The sequence below is a fragment of the Cherax quadricarinatus genome, chromosome 7 (assembly GCF_038502225.1).
Source record: "Cherax quadricarinatus isolate ZL_2023a chromosome 7, ASM3850222v1, whole genome shotgun sequence".
NCBI lineage: Eukaryota > Metazoa > Arthropoda > Malacostraca > Decapoda > Parastacidae > Cherax > Cherax quadricarinatus.
The window spans coordinates 55,105,709-55,125,316 of NC_091298.1; the positions used below are offsets into that span (position 1 = coordinate 55,105,709).

The 19,608-nt window shown below is 37.6% G+C and overlaps 1 protein-coding gene across 35 annotated transcripts in view; it reads left to right on the forward strand.

Annotated features, from left to right (window-relative positions):
* LOC128686856 (bromodomain adjacent to zinc finger domain protein 2B) overlaps positions 1-19,608 on the forward strand; it is a 709,144-nt gene that overhangs the window by 483,798 nt on the left and 205,738 nt on the right. For 31 of the 35 annotated variants that reach the window (XM_070082464.1, XM_070082491.1, XM_070082470.1 and 28 more), the window contains 4 exons: positions 6,561-6,587; positions 11,747-11,830; positions 12,220-12,408; positions 19,129-19,435. In XM_070082464.1, coding sequence (XP_069938565.1) covers positions 6,561-6,587; positions 11,747-11,830; positions 12,220-12,408; positions 19,129-19,435 — 607 coding nt within the window. The remainder of the gene's footprint in view (positions 1-6,560; positions 6,588-11,746; positions 11,831-12,219; positions 12,409-19,128; positions 19,436-19,608) is intronic. The other 4 variants (XM_070082475.1, XM_070082487.1, XM_070082492.1 and 1 more) reach the window with 3 other exon arrangements.

The window sequence follows — 19,608 nt, forward strand, 5'->3', positions numbered from 1 at the left end:
CCCTACTAGCTGCTGCTTGTGCATATACAAGAAGCAGCAGGATTGCCTCTCTCTTTCTCTCTCTCCCATTTCCTCCCTTTCTCTAAACATATATGACAGTTTTTGACTAAATTTTGCAAAACAAATATGAGCCCACTTCACAAGAATAACATGAACAGATACAAACTCTTTCTTCTTTCAACAAATCACCCATATCCCACCTAGGCAGGGTGGCCCAAGAAGAAAAACGAAAGTTTTTCTTTTTAAATTTAGTAATATATACAGGAGAAGGGATTGCTAGCTCCTTGCTCCGGGTATTTTAGTTACCTCTTATGATATGCATGGCTTATGGAGGAAAAATTCTGTTCGATTTCCCCATGAAGATAAGTAAAAATAAACAAGAACAAGAACTAGTAAGAAAAGAGAAGAAAACCCAAAGGGGTGTGTATATATATGCTTGTAAATGCATGTATAGTATGACCTAAGAGAAAGTAGCAGTAGCAAGATGCACCTGAAGCCTTGCATGTATATGACACAAAAAAGACTCCAGCAATCCTACCATCATGCAAAACAATTACAGGTTTCTGTTTCACACTCACTTGGCATATTATGGTGCATATTATGAAAAATAATTGTAAGTGGTACCTCAGGTTAGGAACTCGAACAATTGTGTAAGTGTACGTATTTATGTAAGTGCTTTTGTAAGTGTATTTTTGGGGGTCTGAAACACACTTATGTAATTTACATTATTTCTTATGGGAAAAATTTGTTCGGTATCAGCACTTGAACAGCCTTCTAGAACAAAAAAAGTTTGTATCCCGAGGAACCACTGTAATTTAACGTGAACAAAATCATTATTGCAACTACAGTTCTTGACCAATCTCAGCCAAACAACAACAACAAAAAAATGAGCCCTCTATGGAATTATAAGAGGCTGGGTCAGCAATGTTGTATTAAGTGTCTAGGGCATTGTCAAGGATGCACTAATCACATAAAGAACAAGAATTTATACGTATTACATATAATGGATTACCAATAGAAATGTGGTCTTCTTTCAACAAACCAGCCATATCCCACCAAAGCAGGGTGACCCAAAAGGAAAAATGAAAGTTTCTCCTTTTAAATTTAGTAATATACATGTATACAGGAGAAGGGGTTATAAATGTGGTCATCACACAGAAAATTAAATTTGCATGTACCAAATCCACATAAAGGAAGAGGCACCATTCGCATCAGAGTGTTAAGCAAGGAATACCTAAATATTAATTTAGCATTCTGTGAATGTAGTTGTCTCTTGAAAAATGAGAGAAAAACTTTTGCATGGATATTTAACTTTGCCATGGCATAGTAGGGTGGTAGGCTGGTAGACAGCAACCGCCCAAGGAGGTACTACCATCCTGCCACGTGAGTGTAAAATGGAAGCCTGTATTTGTTTTACATGATGGTAGGATTGCTGGTGTCTTTTTTCTGTCTCATAAACATGCGAGATTTCAGGTACGTCTTGCTACTTCTACTAAACTTAGGTCACACTACACATGCATGTACACCTTTTGGGTTTTCTTCTATTTTCTTACTAGTTCTTGTTCTTGTTCTTGTTTATTTCTTCTTATCCCCATGGGGAAATGAAACAGAATTCTTTCTCTGTAGGCCATGCATGTTGTAGGAGGCAACTAAAATGCTGGGAGCAAGGGACTAGTAACTCCTTCTCCTGTATATATTGCTGAATTTAAAAGGAGAAATTTTCGTTTTTCTTTTGGGCCACCCCACCTCAGTGGGATATGCCCGGTTTGTTGAAAGAAAGAAAGATTTGACGTTGCCAAGTGTACCCACTAACACTCATTTTATCACACTGGTGCTAGTAATTATGTTCTGTAACATTGTTGTGTAATGAGCAAAATAAGATTAAATACTGTACTGGTACAAGCAAAAACCACTAGGTGGAAGGCACCATTTGCAGTCTGTCTCAACAAGACTAACTGGGGCAGCAGCTAGTTGCTGGGAGTTAAGGGATGAGACATATAAGGATCTCACATATAGAATGAATTCAAGGTTGGTTAATTTTGTACGTACAGTGGACCCCCGGTTTGTGATACATGTATTAATCCGTTCCTGAGAGCTCATCACAAATCAAAATTATCGAAAAGCGAATCAATTTTCCCCATAAGAAATAATGGAAATCAAATTAATCTGTGCAAGACACCCAAAAGTATGAAAAAAAAATTTTTACCACATGAAATATTAAGTTTAATGCACACAAACTGAAGAAGACATGCACAGTTTGTAGTACTCTACTAACAATAGAATACATGACACTTACCTTTAATGAAGATCTGGTAATGATTGATGGGATGGGAGGAGGGGAGAGTGTCGAACTTATTGTTTAAAAGGGGAATCCCCTTCCATTAGGACTTGAGGTAGCAAGTCCTTTTCTGGGGTTACATCCCTTCTTTTAATGCCACTAGGACCAGCTTGAGAGTCACTGGACCTCTGTCGCACAACAAATCTGTCCATAGAGCTTTGTACCTCCCGTTCCTTTACGATTTGTCTAAAATGCGCCACAACATTGCCATTGTAATAGTCACCAGCACAGCTTGCAATAGCTGTGTTAGGATGATTTTCATCCATAAAGGTTTGCAGTTCAACCCACTGTGCACACATTTCCTTAATTTTTGAAGTAGGCTCAATGGATTCCACAACTGGCATAGGCTTCTCAGGGTTAGCCCCAAACCCTTCAAAATCTTTCTTAATTTCCATACTAATTCTCACCCTTTTTACCACAGGGTTGGCACTAGAAGCTTTCTTGGGGCCCATGGTGACTTATTTTGCAGAAACAAGGACCAAAAACACTGTGATAATATGGAATGTACCGAATGTATCCTTAGATACGAGCACACTGGCTGGCTTGTAAACACTGGCACGCACGGGGCAGTTCAGGCCACACGTGGACACGTCTCGGACGAATCGCGTATAGTGGGTTTTTTAACGGGAACCGAGGCAAAATTTTTGCATTAATGTATCGAATACCAGATTTATCAGATACCGATGCCATCGCAAACTGGGGGTCAACTGTATTAATGTTGGTAGAATTACTGAGAATATGTTGGGTAAAAGGACACAAGTGCAGCAGGTGGCCTGGTGGCTAAAACTCTCGCTTCACACAGTGGGGGGGTCTTGGCTCGATTCCCAGCCAGGGTAGAAACATTGGGCATGTTTCTTTACACCTGTTGTCTATGTTCATCCCTCAGTAAGTGGGTACCTGGGTGTTAGTCGACTGGTGTGGGTCGCATCCTGGGAACTGACCTAATTTGCCTAAAATGCTCAGCATAACAAGGGGCTTTCTATATAGTAATACACCTACCATCCGACTTATGACCTGCTCGACATACGACCATTTGACTTACGACCTTGTTTTCTGTGCCAAATTTCTGGGAAATAAACAACTGTTTGTGTTGTACACAGTGTTTATCCTAAACCTTACAGTATAAAATACAGTACTAACAGCATAAAAAGTAAAGTAAAACATGAAATACCAAAATAAAACAATAAAATAGTCATTACAAAAATGTAATGTTGATATTCAGTAGTAAAGTTCAACTTACGTCCATTTCGACTTACGACTGGTTTCTCGGAACCGAACTCGGTCGTAAATCGGATGGTACCTGTATGTCAGTGATGTCAACTAGGCCTGTATACCATGTACATTTTTTTTTTTTTTCAACAAGTCGGCTGTCTCCCACCGAGGCAGGGTGACCCAAAAAGAAAGAAAATCCCCAAAAAGAAAATACTTTCATCATCATTCAACACTTTCACCTCACTCACACATAATCACTGTTTTTGCAGAGGTGCCCAGAATACAACAGCTTAAAAATATATACATATAAAAATACACAATATATCCCTCCAAACTGCCAATATCCCAAATCCCTCCTTTAAAGTGCAGGCATTGTACTTCCCATTTCCAGGACTCAAGTCCGGTTATATAAAATAACCGGTTTCCCTGAATCCCTTCACTAAATACCCTGCTCACACTCCAACAGATCGTCGGGTCCCAAATACCATTCGTCTCCATTCACTCCTATCTAACACGCTTACGCACGCTTGCTGGAAGTCCAAACCCCTCGCCCTCAACACCTCCTTTACCCCTTCCCTCCAACCTTTTTGAGGACGACCCCTACCCCGCCTTCCTTCCCCTACAAATTTATACGCTCTCCATGTCATTCTACTTTGATCCATTCTCTCTAAATGACCAAACCACCTCAACAAACCCTCTTGAGCCCTCTGACTAATACTTTTATTAGCACCACACCTTCTCCTAATTTCCATACTCAGAATTTTCTGCATAATATTTACACCACACATTGCCCTTAAACAGGACATCTCACTGCCTCCAACCGCCTCCTCACTGCAGCATTTACAACCCAAGCCTCACACCCATATAAGAGTGTTGGTACTACTATACTTTCATACATTCCCTTCTTTGCCTCCATAGATAACGTGTTTTTTCTCCACATATACCTCAATGCACCACTCACATTTTTTCCTTCATCAATTCTATGATTAACCTCATCCTTCATAAATCCATCCACTGACACATCAGCTCCCAAATATCTGAAAACATTCACTTCTTCCATACTACTCCTCCCCAATTTGATATCCAATTTTTCTTCATCTAAATCATTTGATACCCTCATCACCTTACTCTTTTCTATGTTCACTTTCAGCTTTCTACCTTTACACACACTCCCAAATTCATCTACTGATCTTTGCAATTTTTCTGTAGAATCTCCCATAAGCACAGTATCATCAGCAAAAAGTAACTGTGCCACTTCCCATTTTGTATTTAATTCCCCATAATTTAATCCCACCCCTCTCCCGAACACCCTAGCATTTACTTCTTCTACAACCCCATCTATAAATATATTAAACAACCATGGTGACATTACACATCCCTGTCTAAGACCTACTTTTACCGGGGAGTAGTCTCCCTCTCTTCTACACACCCTAACCTGAGCCTCACTATCTTCATAAAAACTTTTTACAGCATTTAGTAACTTACTACCTATTCCATATACTACTTGCAACATCTGCCACATTGTTTCCCTATCCACTCTATCATATGCCTTTTCTAAATCCATAAATGCAATAAAAACTTCCTACCTTTATCTAAATACTGTTCACATATATGCTTCAATGTAAACACTTGATCTACACATCCCCTAACCACTCTAAAACCTTCTTGCTTATCCGCAATTCTACATTCTGTCTTACCTCTAATTCTTTCAATAATAACCCTACCGTACACTTTTCCTGGTATACTCAGTAAACTTATTCCTCTATAATTTTTACAATCTCTTTTGTCCCCCTTCCCTTTATATAAAGGGACTATACACGCTCTCCGCCAATCCCTAGGTACCTTCCCCTCTTTCATACATTTATTAAACAAAAATACCAACCACTCCAACACTATGTACCCCCCCTGCTTTTAACATTTCTGTCATGATCCCTTCAGTTCCAGCTGCTTTACCCCCTTTCATTGTATGTAATGCCTCACGCACCTCCCCCACACTCACATCCCGCCTTCCCTCCACTACAGATTTATACACTCGAAGTCATTCTGTTTTGTTCCATTCTCTCTACATGTCCGAACCACCTCAACAACCCCTCCTCAGCCCTCTGGATAATAGTTTTGGTAATCCCACACCTCCTAATTTCCATATTTAAATTTAATTATTGAAGATATTTTGCATTGGTCACACTACACATACATGTACAAGCATATATGTATATACACACCCCTCTGGATTTTCTGTTATTTTCTTTCTAGTTTTTGTTCTTGTTTATTTCCTCTTATATCCATGGGGAAGTGGAACAGAATTCTTCCTCCGTAAGCCATGCGTGTTGTAAGAGGCGACTAAAATGCCGGGAGCAAGGGGCTAGTAACCCCTTCTCCTGTATAAATTACTAAATTTGAAAAGAGAAACTTTTGTTTTTCTTTTTGGGCCACCCTGCTTCGGTGGGATACGGCCGGTTTGTTGAAAGATGATGATGATTTTGTATTGATCTGTATTTGTTTGCAAATAGGGTATCTTCTGTTTATTGCACTGAAACTTTTTATACATGCGTTCTTGCATATCCCCAGGCCTGAAAGTTGTGACTTTGGTTGTTTGGTAAAAGGTCAGTCAAGTTAACTGCTCAATCTATGACCCTTGACTTACTAGGAAAGTTTTTTTTTATTAAATCGCTTGACTAGTCTATGGACAAGAGAGAGAGAGAGAGGGTTTGGTTTCAGTTCTGATAATGGTCATTTATAAAATTAAGAAAAAATTCTAATTCAGTGTTAACCCCTCCTTATGCTTCCAGATTTATTTAGACAGGTTATGATTATAGAGTAGGAATTTCTTTTATGCAAACCCATTGTGTCTGCATATGTGGTGGCTGTTAGAAATAAAAATGTGCATTATGGTTTATAGTGACTATCAGCAAAAGCAAGTTTTGTAAACTGTACCAAATTGTGGAAAAAAAAATAGCAGCCTGTACTTCTGTAATAAATTGCATTCTAATAGCTTTCTGTATGTTTTAAGCTGCCTACCAGGATAGAGCAATGGGAGGTGAGAAGTAATTTTGCACTAGTATAAATCATTGGTTCTTATTCATAAACTTAATCAGCCAGAGCAAGAGCATGCTCTGTGTAGCACTGTTAAAAAACACAAATAATTTTTCAGGGATAATTTCTTGTCCATTTTGTAATGTACAGTTTTGGCATGTTTTATTATTTCTGAAGAGGAAAAAGGGTTGACTCTGGAAATGCAGAAATACATTAGGTCATCGATTATTTGGTGATTTATTACGTGCTTTCGAACATTATGCAGCAGTCTTGTTTGGTTTAGCACCTAAATTGATAATGTGAAAGAAGAATTTGGAAAACAGTGGACCATAGAAAATGATATGATCATCTGGTGTTGTTGAAAATCTGATGCACCTTATTTCCCCCAAATGGACTGGATAATTAATCGATGATTCACTGTGTCTTTCTGGTGTGTTACCCATTTTTTTTTTTCCTGTGTTGTGTGCCTAGGCATTGCTCTTCAATATTTTTTGCTTTATGAATCACACCCTATCACTGGCTTAATTGTTTTGTTCACTTTGCCCTTGCATTTTTTGTATGTTTAGGAATCTGTATTGTAAATGACAGTTGAGTACTGTGTACATAAGAGGGCTGTATCTAAGTGTATACATAAGAGGGCTGTACCTAAGTATACATAAGAGGGCTGTACCTGAATATACATAAGAGGGCTGTACCTAAGTATATATAAGAGGGCTGTACCTATGTGTACATAAGAGGGCTAAGAAGGTACAGGGGATCAAAAGTTTAAGATATAAAATCACAAACATTAAAGAATAGTGTGATAATGTTTTTGCAAGTGATTAAGTGGTTCACTGTTATTTACAGACCAGATGTAGCAAGAGTCGCATCATCAAACTTTGATAGTTAATTATCACATTTAAAGAGTAAACATTAGGAAAATTACATAATCATGTATAAATTTGTGATGATAAGCAAGAAGTTTTTAAGTCTTAGATAACTTAAGTTGATATGAAAAGCAAGGACAGAACTATGTACACTGTTAATTTTCTTAGCTTTGCATGTACAGAGTGATATCAGCAAAATTCATGAGAAACTGCCTAGGTTTTAACTGTTTATTCTCTTTTTTTTTTTATATTTTTGTGTGTGCTACAGTGTTGATGAAGGAGGGCTACAGGTTGCTAAGGTTGTGAGGCATCTTCTTGTTCATGTTAATGACTATATACACTAGTTATGTCAAACTCATGGGTCTGCCATCCTACTTAGTGATAGATTTGGGGGTCATGGCTCCATCCAAGACCATTAAATACAAATACTACTCTATTTTCATTATTTTTGTTTATAGCGGGGAGGGGAGGAAAGGGATGAGTACTGCGTGGGCTTTCTCCTTTTGTTTGGTTTTTTGTAGGTGAAAGGGAGAAGTACTTTATAAAGCTTCTTTTTTTGATGTAAGTTCATGGATGATAGAGTAATTAGCTTTGTCAAGACAACAAAAAAGACAGTCACCACCCTATTAACCCTTTCAGGGTCGAGAGGCCCTCTCCTAAACTTGTTCTCAGAGTTGAAAATTTTTCGAAAAAAAAAAGGATTTTTTCTTATGAAATGATAGAGAATCTTTTCTCGATCATAATGATATCAAAAGTATGAAATTTGATGGAAAACTTACGGAATTATTCTCTCGCGAAGTTAGCGGTCTTGACAATGTTTATGCATCGGCGATTTCGCCCAATTTGAGCCCTATCTTCGGCCAATTCCAATGTACCAGTCGACAAAAATCATACCTATTTCGCTAGAACTTCATTTTTTCTATCGAATGAGTAGAAGAAACCACCCATTTACCGATTTCAACTATCCAATAAAGTGGTCAGAAATTGGCAATTTTGCCAATTTCACACAAATTTCAAAAGATGCCAATTTCCCAATAGGGCCCAGAATAAACAAGACAGACATTCCTGGCACTAAAATAACACTTTCTCTGTTCGTTAGTCACCTCCCCAGGCCCCTATTACATTTCTTATGCTTTCCACTTTGAATTTTTATTCTCACAAAAAAAAAAAATAGAAGATTTACTGTTATGCAGACTACTGCATTAGTGTAGAAATGGTATAAATAATATCAGCGCACTTGTGAAAGAATATTAGACTCGCCAGTTGATGTGTATTGGATGCGTGGCATGATTTGTTTACTTTTGAGCTTTTGCAAAAATCAAACATTTCTGCTACTTTGAGCTCAATTTCAAAGTACTTTTCATTGTGAAACCAATCAAAATCATCTCAATTTCTGTCATGTCTTCCATTCGATAAAATGAGACCAGGAAAACTAGAAAACAACCATAAATACCATACGAAAATGCACTGCAGAGTCACTGTTTTAAACCAAAAAGACGGTCGGAGTTTTTTTTATTTCTCGTGCACTGTATGCTGCAGGATTTTTTTATACTGTGCACACTGACCACATAGACCCATTCTTTCATATGTAGGCCTACCAGCTTTCTCTTGCTAGATTTGAAGTCGCTAGAATTTACGCGTACTAGTGTGGCACCAACCCTGGCGTGCAAGCCGTACTAGCATGACACCAACCCTGAAAGGGTTAAGATTTTAATGAAGTAGTAGACTGTTTTGAGCATGTATCACTGAATCTTAATGGCTGCCATATGGTTAATTGTAGTTTTTGTCCTCCTTGACTTTTTTAGGCCTTGAATTACTGTTTGTATTTTAACTTAGTAATCATTATGATTTTGACGTTATATGTACTTTGTTTTTGTTGACTTAGTGCCAAGGCATATATGCCTAATGGCCATCATCTGTTTTATTTACTGCATTATATTTTGTGTGCATCTTTGGCTTCTGTGCATGTAAGTTTGCATTTTGTTTTTTGTAGGAAGTTACTTGCTTGCATTAATGTTTGCTTGTATGTACAATGATGTAGGATTATGAGTGTGTGTGCTTGCACATATGCCTAGTTTGTGTGTGTGTGTGTGTGTGTGTGTGTGTGTGTGTGTGTGTGTGTGTGTGTGTGTGTGTGTGTGTGTGTGTGTGTGTGTGTGTGCACGCGCGCGCGTGTGTGTATGCATGCACAGGATAGCGTTTGTGAGCATTCATTTATATGAAGGTACACAATGAGTGTTTGCTTTTGTAATAGATCTGAAGTGTGTGTTTTGTAAGAGGTGTAAAGTATGTGTTTTGTAATAGATCTGATGTGTGTGTTTTGTAAGAGGTGTAAAGTATGTGTTTTGTAATAGATCTGATGTGTGTGTTTTGTAAGAGGTGTAAAGTATGTGTTTTGTAATAGATCTGATGTGTGTGTTTTGTAAAAGGTGTAAAGTATGTGTTTTGTAATAGATCTGATGTGTGTGTTTTGTAAGAGGTCTGAAGTATGTTTTTTGTAAGAGATCTAAAGTGTGTGTTTTGTAAAAGGTGCGAAGTGTGTGTCTCTTGTAAGAGGTCTGAAGTGTGTGTTGTGAGAGGTATGAAGTAAGAGGTCTGAAGTATGTGTTTTGGGTAAATACAAAAATGCTCTGTAACTGTTGCACTCTTACTGTGTGAGAGTCTGGAAGTTGTGTAGTAAAGATAATATGGGATGATGTTATTGAATACATACACAGTGCAGCATGATAATTTGCAAATATATTTTGTTGAATTGATAGCTCATCATGTCAACTTCATCCAGGTGTTTTTTTTTTTTTGTTCATATTACTGTATTTAGATCTTTTCTTTGCTATCAGGATTGGGACTTCAACAGGGAATTAGCTGGTTTAGAAAAACACGTAAGCAAACACTATGACATATTTATTCGAAAACGTTTCAGTCCTGGGACCTTGATCACTTCAGAAGTGATCAAGGTCCCAGGACCGAAACATTTTCTAATAAATATGTCATAGTGTTTGCTTACGTGTCTTTCTGAACCAACTTGTCGGTATTTATTACCAAGGTTTATACCAGGGAATTAGCTGTATAGTATTATAAGAATTAGACATATGTGCAACTTCTGGGTATCTTTATTGTAGACATTTCATCATCTAGTGGCTTTATCAATACAATTCAAGGACATTATGTGAAGACTGTAGAACTGTATACAAAAGATGAGGTAATCAGCCCCTGAGCCCTGAAGTTGGTTATGAGCACCGTAGTCTTGAAGACTATGGTGCTCATCACCAACTCCAGGACTGAGGGACTGATTACCTCGTTTTGCATATAGCTCTACAGTCTTCACATAATGTCCTTGAATTGTATTGATGAAGCTGCTGGATGGTGAAACATCTATAAATAAAGATACCCAGATGTTGCACACGTGTCTAATTTTTATAGTATAGTGTTGGTATTATATACCATTGATATACAACTGTATGTAAAGTATTCCCTGGGTGATGTAAGAGGTGGCTTGAAAGTAAGACAATTCTTAAGCTTCCTGATGTAATACTTTTGTTCTGCTCAGTTAATTAGGGAGTAAAATTGTTGGGCAGGGAGAGAAGAACTTTGGATTTTTTTTTCTCAGTAGGGAGTAGAACTGATAGGCAGAAAGAGAACAACTTTGGAATTTTTGTTCTGCTCAATTAAACAGGGATTAAAATTGATAGGTAGAGAGAGAATTTGGGAAAAAAATATTTGTTTTCATTTTTTCTTTAACCTGAGACTTAATTGTAAATGATGATTGAATTTATTTTCTGTATTTTCTGTACATCAGTGCTGCTGTATATACTGCATTTAAGTGGAAATTGGTTGTAATTAGTAATAATACTGTTAGTCCATGTTAGTGATGGGATAGAACTAGGTGCCACAGAATTACTTTTTAACAAGTGAAATAAATGTTCTTGTAGATTCAAAAGCAATTTAAGTAGGGAATTACCAATTTCTGGCTTATGCCATTGTCTTGCTCTTCTTGTAGAATTATTGTTTTAGGTGATAAATTTTCACGGAATTGGTTGCTGAATCACATATTTTAGAGCAGCTCCTTTATTTTTGTAAGAGAAAAGTCAAAGCATTTGGTTTACTGAGTCAGTACTCTACTGGTTTTCTTATTAAAAAGTCTGACCTTTATGTAAATTAAAGTTTGTCAAGTCAAGCAGACTGAATTAATCAGACCATCCTGAGTAGTGTGACTACAGTAATACATTTTGTAGTGTTTAAAAATTTGTCTTTTGAGTACTGCATCACGGTTTATCCTGAAATAATGTGTCATTTTAAGATCAACATAACCGGTACAGCCAAAGTGGTTTGAGAAGTGGAGCTGCTGTGCAATCATATGAACGAAATTTCTCCGAGGCTACAGGTATGTTAAGCACAATCTGCATAAAATTTTAGTTTGTGGTGGCAGTCTGTTGTTGAGGCGAATATCGTAATGTAGAGGGTCACAGGATTATACGATATATCTTTAGTGGTTATTATAGATCAGTTGCTACAAGAAAGCCTAGAATATGATTGATCACTCCTCTGTCATTCATTTTATGAATTGGGACAAAGAGTTTCAATGATTAATTGACTTCATGGACATTTGGTATTGCTGCGTATGTTTGACTTCAAGTATTGATTTCAATTTGGTGTTGGCGGTGGGAAAAGGTAAAGAGTTGAAGGTATTTCTAGTAAAATTAACCTTCATACAGAAAATACTGGATATGTATGCATGTGTTGGGCTTGATTTGGATTTTCTTCTTCACACAGCTGCCTGGTGGAACATAGCTGGCCTGCAACAGATGGAATTGCTGTCCAGATTGCAGGGTGGCCTAGGAGGTAGCAGTGGGCAGGCTGGCGCAGCAGCTGCAGTTGCTGCGGCTGCAGGGGGTCTTGGGGGTTATGGGGGACTACATCCTGAACACCTCATGAATCTAGAGATCCTTCAAGCACAGCATGGTCAGTACCACAACCTCAGAAATTGATTGCTAAATTATTTAATTTTCACTACTGTATCATTTTAAGAGTTTTGTCTGTAATCATTGATTACCAATCTTTTGAAACTGTATACAGTGGACCCCCGCATACCAATATTATTTCAATCCAGAAGTCTGTTTGGGTGCCGTTATAGACCGAGTTTGTTCCCATAAGAAATATTGTGAATTAGATTAGTCCATTTCAGACCCCTAAAAATACACCTACAAAAGCACTTACAAAAATAAACTTACATAATTGGTCGAGTTGGGAGCTGATCGTTATCCGGGGGTCCACTGTATTTTTAAAATCATTATTATTGTATTTTTAACTTTTTTTTTTTTTTTTTTTTTTTAAACAAGTCGGTCGTCTCCCACCGAGGCAGGGTGACCCACAAAAAAGAAAGAAAATCCCCAAAAAGAAAATACTTTCATCATCATTCAACACTTTCACCACACTCACACATTATCACTGCTTTTGCAGAGGTGCTCAGAATATAACAGTTTAGAAGCATATACGTATAGAGATACACAACATATCCCTCCAAACTGCCAATATCCCAAACCCCTCCTTTAAAGTGCAGGCATTGTACTTCCCATTTCCAGGACTCAAGTCCGACTATATGAAAATAACCGGTTTCCCTGAATCCCTTCACTAAATATTACCCTGCTCACACTCCAACAGATCGTCAGGTCCCAAGTATCATTCGTCTCCATTCACTCCTATCTAACACGCTCATGCACGCTTGCTGGAAGTCCAAGCCCCTCACCCACAAAACCTCCTTTACCCCCTCTTTCCAACCCTTTCGAGGACGACCCCTACCCCTCTTTCCTTCCCCTATAGATTTATATGCTTTCCATGTCATTCTACTTTGATCCATTCTCTCTAAATGACCAAACCACCTCAACAACCCCTCTTCTGCCCTCTGACTAATGCTTTTATTAACTCCACACCTTCTCCTAATTTCCACACTCCGAATTTTCTGCATAATATTTACACCACACATTGCCCTTAGACAGGACATCTCCACTGCCTCCAACCGTCTCCTCGCTGCTGCATTTACCACCCAAGCTTCACATCCATATAAGAGTGTTGGTACTACTATACTTTCATACATTCCCTTCTTTGCCTCCATAGATAACGTTTTTTGACTCCACATATACCTCAACGCACCACTCACCTTTTTTCCCTCATCAATTCTATGATTCACCTCATCCTTCATAAATCCATCCGCTGACACGTCAACTCCCAAGTATCTGAAAACATTCACTTCTTCCATACTCCTCCTCCCCAATTTGATATCCAATTTTTCTTTATCTAAATCATTTGATACCCTCATCACCTTACTCTTTTCTATGTTCACTTTCAACTTTCTACCTTTACACACATTCTCAAACTCATCCACTAACCTTTGCAATTTTTCTTTAGAATCTCCCATAAGCACAGTATCATCAGCAAAAAGTAACTGTGTCAATTCCCATTTTGAATTTGATTCCCCATAATTTAATCCCACCCCTCTCCCGAACACCCTAGCATTTACTTCTTTTACAACCCCATCTATAAATATATTAAACAACCATGGTTACATTACACATCCCTGTCTAAGACCTACTTTTACCGGGAAGTATTCTCCCTCTCTTCTACACACCCTAACCTGAGCCTCACTATCCTCATAAAAGCTCTTTACAGCATTTAGTAACTTACCACCTATTCCATAAACTTGCAACATCTGCCACATTGCTCCTCTATCCACTCTATCATATGCCTTTTCTAAATCCATAAATGCAATAAAAACTTCCCTACCTTTATCTAAATACTGTTCACATATATGCTTCAATGTAAACACTTGATCTACACATCCCCTACCCACTCTGAAACCTCCTTGTTCGTCCGCAATTCTACATTCTGTCTTACCTCTAATTCTTTCAATTATAACCCTACCGTATACTTTTCCTGGTATACTCAGTAAACTTATTCCTCTATAATTTTTACAATCTCTTTTGTCCCCTTTCCCTTTATATAAAGGGACTATACATGCTCTCCGCCAATCCCTAGGTACCTTCCCCTCTTTCATACATTTATTAAACAAAAGTACCAACCACTCCAACACTATATCCCCCCCTGCTTTTAACATTTCTGTCATGATCCCATCAGTTCCAGCTGCTTTACCCCCTTTCATTCTACGTAATGCCTCACGTACCTCCACCACACTTACAGTCTGCTCTTCTTCACTCCTAAAAGATGGTATACCTCCCTGGCCAGTGCATGAAATTACCGCCTCCCTTTCTTCCTTAACATTTAAAAGTTCCTCAAAATATTCTCGCCATCTACCTAATACCTCCCTCTCCCCATCTACTAACTCCCCTACTCTGTTTTTAACTGACAAATCCATACTTTCCCTAGGCTTTCTTAACTTGTTTAACTCACTCCAAAATTTTTTCTTATTTTCATTAAAATTTCTTGACAGTGCCTCTCCCACTCTTTCATCTGCTCTCCTTTTGCACTCTCTCACCACTCTCTTCACCTTTCTTTTACTCTCCATATACTCTGCTCTTCTTATAACACTTCTGCTTTGTAAAAACCTCTCGTAAGCTACCTTTTTCTCTTTTATCACACCCTTTACTTCATCATTCCACCAATCACTCCTCTTTCCTCCTGCCCCCACCCTCCTATAACCACAAACTTCTGCCCCACATTCTAATACTGCATTTTTAAAACTATTCCAACCCTCTTCAACCCCCCCACTACTCATCTTTGCACTAGCCCACCTTTCTGCCAATAGTCGCTTATATCTCGCCCGAACTTCCTCCTCCCTTAGTTTATACACTTTCACCTCCCTCTTACTTGTTGTTGCCACCTTCCTCTTTTCCCATCTACCTCTTACTCTAACTGTAGCTACAACTAAATAATGATCCGATATATCAGTTGCCCCTCTATAAACATGTACATCCTGGAGCCTACCCATCAACCTTTTATCCACCAATACATAATCTAACAAACTACTTTCATTACGTGCTACATCATACCTTGTATATTTATTTATCCTCTTTTTCATAAAATATGTATTACTTATTACCAAATTTCTTTCTACACATAGCTCAATTAAAGGCTCCCCATTTACATTTACCCCTGGCACCCCAAAATTACCTACTACTCCCTCCATAACATTTTTACCCACTTTAGCATTGAAATCCCCAACCACCATTACTCTCACACTTGATTCAAAACTCCCCACGCATTCACTCAACATTTCCCAGAATCTCTCTCTCTCCTCTACACTTCTCTCTTCTCCAGGTGCATACACGCTTACTATAACCCACTTTTCACATCCAATCTTTATTTTACTCCACATAATCCTTGAATTTATACATTTGTAGTCCCTCTTTTCCTGCCATAGCTTATCCTTCAACATTATTGCTACTCCTTCTTTAGCTCTAACTCTATTTGAAACCCCTGACCTAATCCCATTTATTCCTCTCCATTGAAACTCTCCCACCCCCTTCAGCTTTGTTTCACTTAAAGCCAGGACATCCAGTTTCTTCTCATTCATAACATCCACAATCATCTCTTTCTTATCATTTGCACAACATCCACGCACATTCAGACTTCCCACTTTGACAATTTTCTTCTTCTTATTCTTTTTAGTAATCTTTACAGGAAAAGGGGTTACTAGCCCATTGTTCCCGGCATTTTAGTTGACTTTTACAACACGCATGGCTTACGGAGGAAAGATTCTTATTCCACTTCCCCATGGATATAAAAGGAAAAGTAATAAGACCAAGAACTATTAAGATAAAATCAAAGAAAACTCAGATGAGTGTGTATAAATAAACGTGTACATGTATGTGTAGTGTGACCTAAGTGTAAGTAGAAGTAGCAAGACGTACCTGTAATCTTGCATATTTATGAGACAGACAAAAGACACCAGCAATCCTACCATCATGTAAAACAATTACAGGCTTTCGTTTTACACTCACTTGGCAGGACGGTAGTACCTCCCTGGGTGGTTGCTGTCTACCAACCTAAAAGAAAAACAGTACATTACTGTATACAAAATTTAAACATCTGTATTATTTTATGAAGTACAAGTATTTTTTATAATACTAAAGGAAGGACAGTATTACACATTAACCCCTTGACTGTTGCAACCCCCAATCCTGAGGTGTCTCCTGGTGTCACAAAATTTAAAAAAAAAAAACTTACAAAATGATAGAGAATCTTTTTCCAATTGTAATGACACCAAAAAAATGAAATTTGATGGAAAACTGACAGAATTACACTCTCGCGAAGTTAGCGACCTCGGCAATATTTACAAATCGGCGATTTCGCCCACTTTGAGTCCTATTTTCGGCTAATTCCATTGTTCCAGTCGACCAAACTCATGTACAAGAAACTGCCCATTTACCGATTTCAACTACCCAATAACGTGGTCAGAAATTTGCAATTTGGCCAATTTCACAAAAATTAAAAAATATGACAGTGTCAAAAGAAGGTCCAGAATGAACAAAGCAGACATTCCTGGCTCTAAAATAACATTTTCTTTGTTCATCAGTTATGTCTCCAGGCCCCTCTGATATTATTCTTGCTTTCTATTTTGAATTTTTATTCAAACAAAAATAGAAGATTTACTGTAATGCAGACTACTGCAATACTGTAATAATTGTACAAATAATGTCAACCCATTCATGACTGCATATTAGAATGGCTAGTTGGACATTTATTGGACAATGACATCATTTGTTTACTTTTGAACATTGGCAAAAATCAAACATTTCTCCTACTTTGAGCTCCATTTCAAGGTTCTTTTTATAGTAAAACCAGTCAAAATCACCTCTATTTCTATAATATGTTTTCCATTCTATCAAATGAGACCAAGAAAACGAGAATACAACCTTAAATACTATACGAAAATAGACACAAAGTTGGCATTTTAATTAAAAAAAAATGGTCTCTTTTTTTTTTTATCATGCACTGCATGTTCCAAGATTTTTTTTATATGGTGCACACTGACCACACAGACCCATTCTCTCACATGTGGGCCTACCAGCTTTCTCCTGCTTCATTTGAAGCCGCTAGAATTTATGAGTATACATATATACATCAAATACGGTACCTCGTAAGACGTATATATACGATGAAACTGTCAAAGGGTTAAAAATGTTTTATTATGGTAGATTGTAACTTTGAGTTTTGTGGTTTATTCCTTACATAGATGACCTTGAATTTTATAGTGCTTCTGGTTTTTATTTGGGAAATGCCTTGTTGATTTTATGCAAATTAATCAGACTCAAGTTTGTAAGAAAGATTTTTACATAGGAAGATTCAGGTTAAGTGTGATGTTCACAAAGACCAGTTACCTGATAAATAAATTGAAAAAGATAATTTTGATTTTTTCACTGGACATACAACTCATGAAGGGGAAGGTTATAAAGTTTTAATCACAGTAGATATTGTAGTGACAGATGATGTAGGTTCATAGGTGAAGAGCATAGTGCTTTTGAATGTGAATGGAATGAAGATAGAATGAAAGAGAATATAAAGTGTACAGTACTTTTTTGTGATCAGTATTGGTTAGGTTAAGTAAGGTTTGTCAGGAAAGAGGACAAATGTTTCCTGATGTGAGTCTTAGTCATATGATGACCCGCCATTGAAGCTTTTGGTCATCTGACCAAGGCCTTCTGCTGACTTATCCCTCCACCCCTTTAAAAATTATGGTTAGGACTCATTGTTCCTGGTTCACGCTATGTAAGATCAATATAGATAGATAGTGTATGTGTGTAATAGCATTGAATTATTGTCATACAGAAATTTTATTTTGGCAGTGGAACCCAAGGCATATGTAGGCTACATGATTACGGGAAGTAGTAATATATTAAGAATGAATGTTTGGATTTACAGTATTTGTAAAGTAGCCTCATTTGGAAACACACAGAAATTGTGTAGTGTACAGCATTGATTGATAAGGGAGCACAAAAACAAAGGTGGCAGTTGTGGCATAAATGTAAAAGAGTTAGAGCAGTATACATGTATATAGTACAGTATATTACATGGTTGCATTTAAGGTATTAAGATGATACAAATACAAATAAATTTAATCTTCAACTGGTTATTGGTTAAAGGAAAAGTACTGCACAGTACTATTTTTAAACATATACCCAGTACTATTTGGGATTATTTTACTTTCTCTGATTTGCCTACCACTCAGTTCAAGAAAGTACGTATTTAGCTTGGTTAGACTATGTCAGTTTACCTGTAATTTTAAAACCATTATTTGACAAGCTTAAATTATTTTTCTGAATCATTATTATACTCTTTGAATACAGTACTGCATTTTTATTAAGCCTGTTAAGTGAATTAAAAAATTATAATCTTATGAAATAACTATAAATTTGCTTCATATATATATCCTGGTGGTGGAGTCCAAATCAGTGGCTGTGCTTTTCTAGTGCAATGTATTTGTTTATGGCTCAGTGGGTCAGACTGGATGGCACTTGTCTAGCTGTCATGCCAAACAAAAGTTTGTGGTCTTGCATTCAAATCTGGGATTAGGATATTTGGTGTATACAGATATTAGTGAATGTGTTTTCTTCTTTGAGTTGCTCTTGCCTTGGCAGTAGATGGCTATTGAGTAAAACAGGGTGCAGTATTTGCATTTAGACAAAGGTTTGATTACCTACTTACCCATGAGGTTTCATATTTATACAGCAGCTGCCATGGCAGCTGCATTGTCAACCAGCAAGAGTTCAAGTAGCAGTTCAAAATCCTCCAAAAGTAGTAAAAGTGTAAGTAGCAGTAGTAGCAGCAATGGCAAAGGAATCACTAGCACCCTCAGTTACCGAGGCTCTCCTGCAACAACCACCACAACTTACTCAAGTAGAGCGCAGGAACCATCTAGTAACAGCAGCCGCGCGAGCTTGGAAATCAGTCGTCTGGCGTCCTCCTCACACTCCTCGTCTTCCAACTCCAGCAGACCTCCAAGCTACCCATATAGTACTTCATCACACCGCTACAGGTAAATTGTCTAGAATGTTAAAATAATAATATATTCCTTTTTTTTATAGTGCTGTATTGTGTTTTATTGCAGCAAAAACCTTGATTTAATGGACATCAGATTAATGGATTTTGTATTTAATGTACTAAACTTGTCCCAACAGCTCTTTTGTTTCCAGGATTGTCTGATATTGT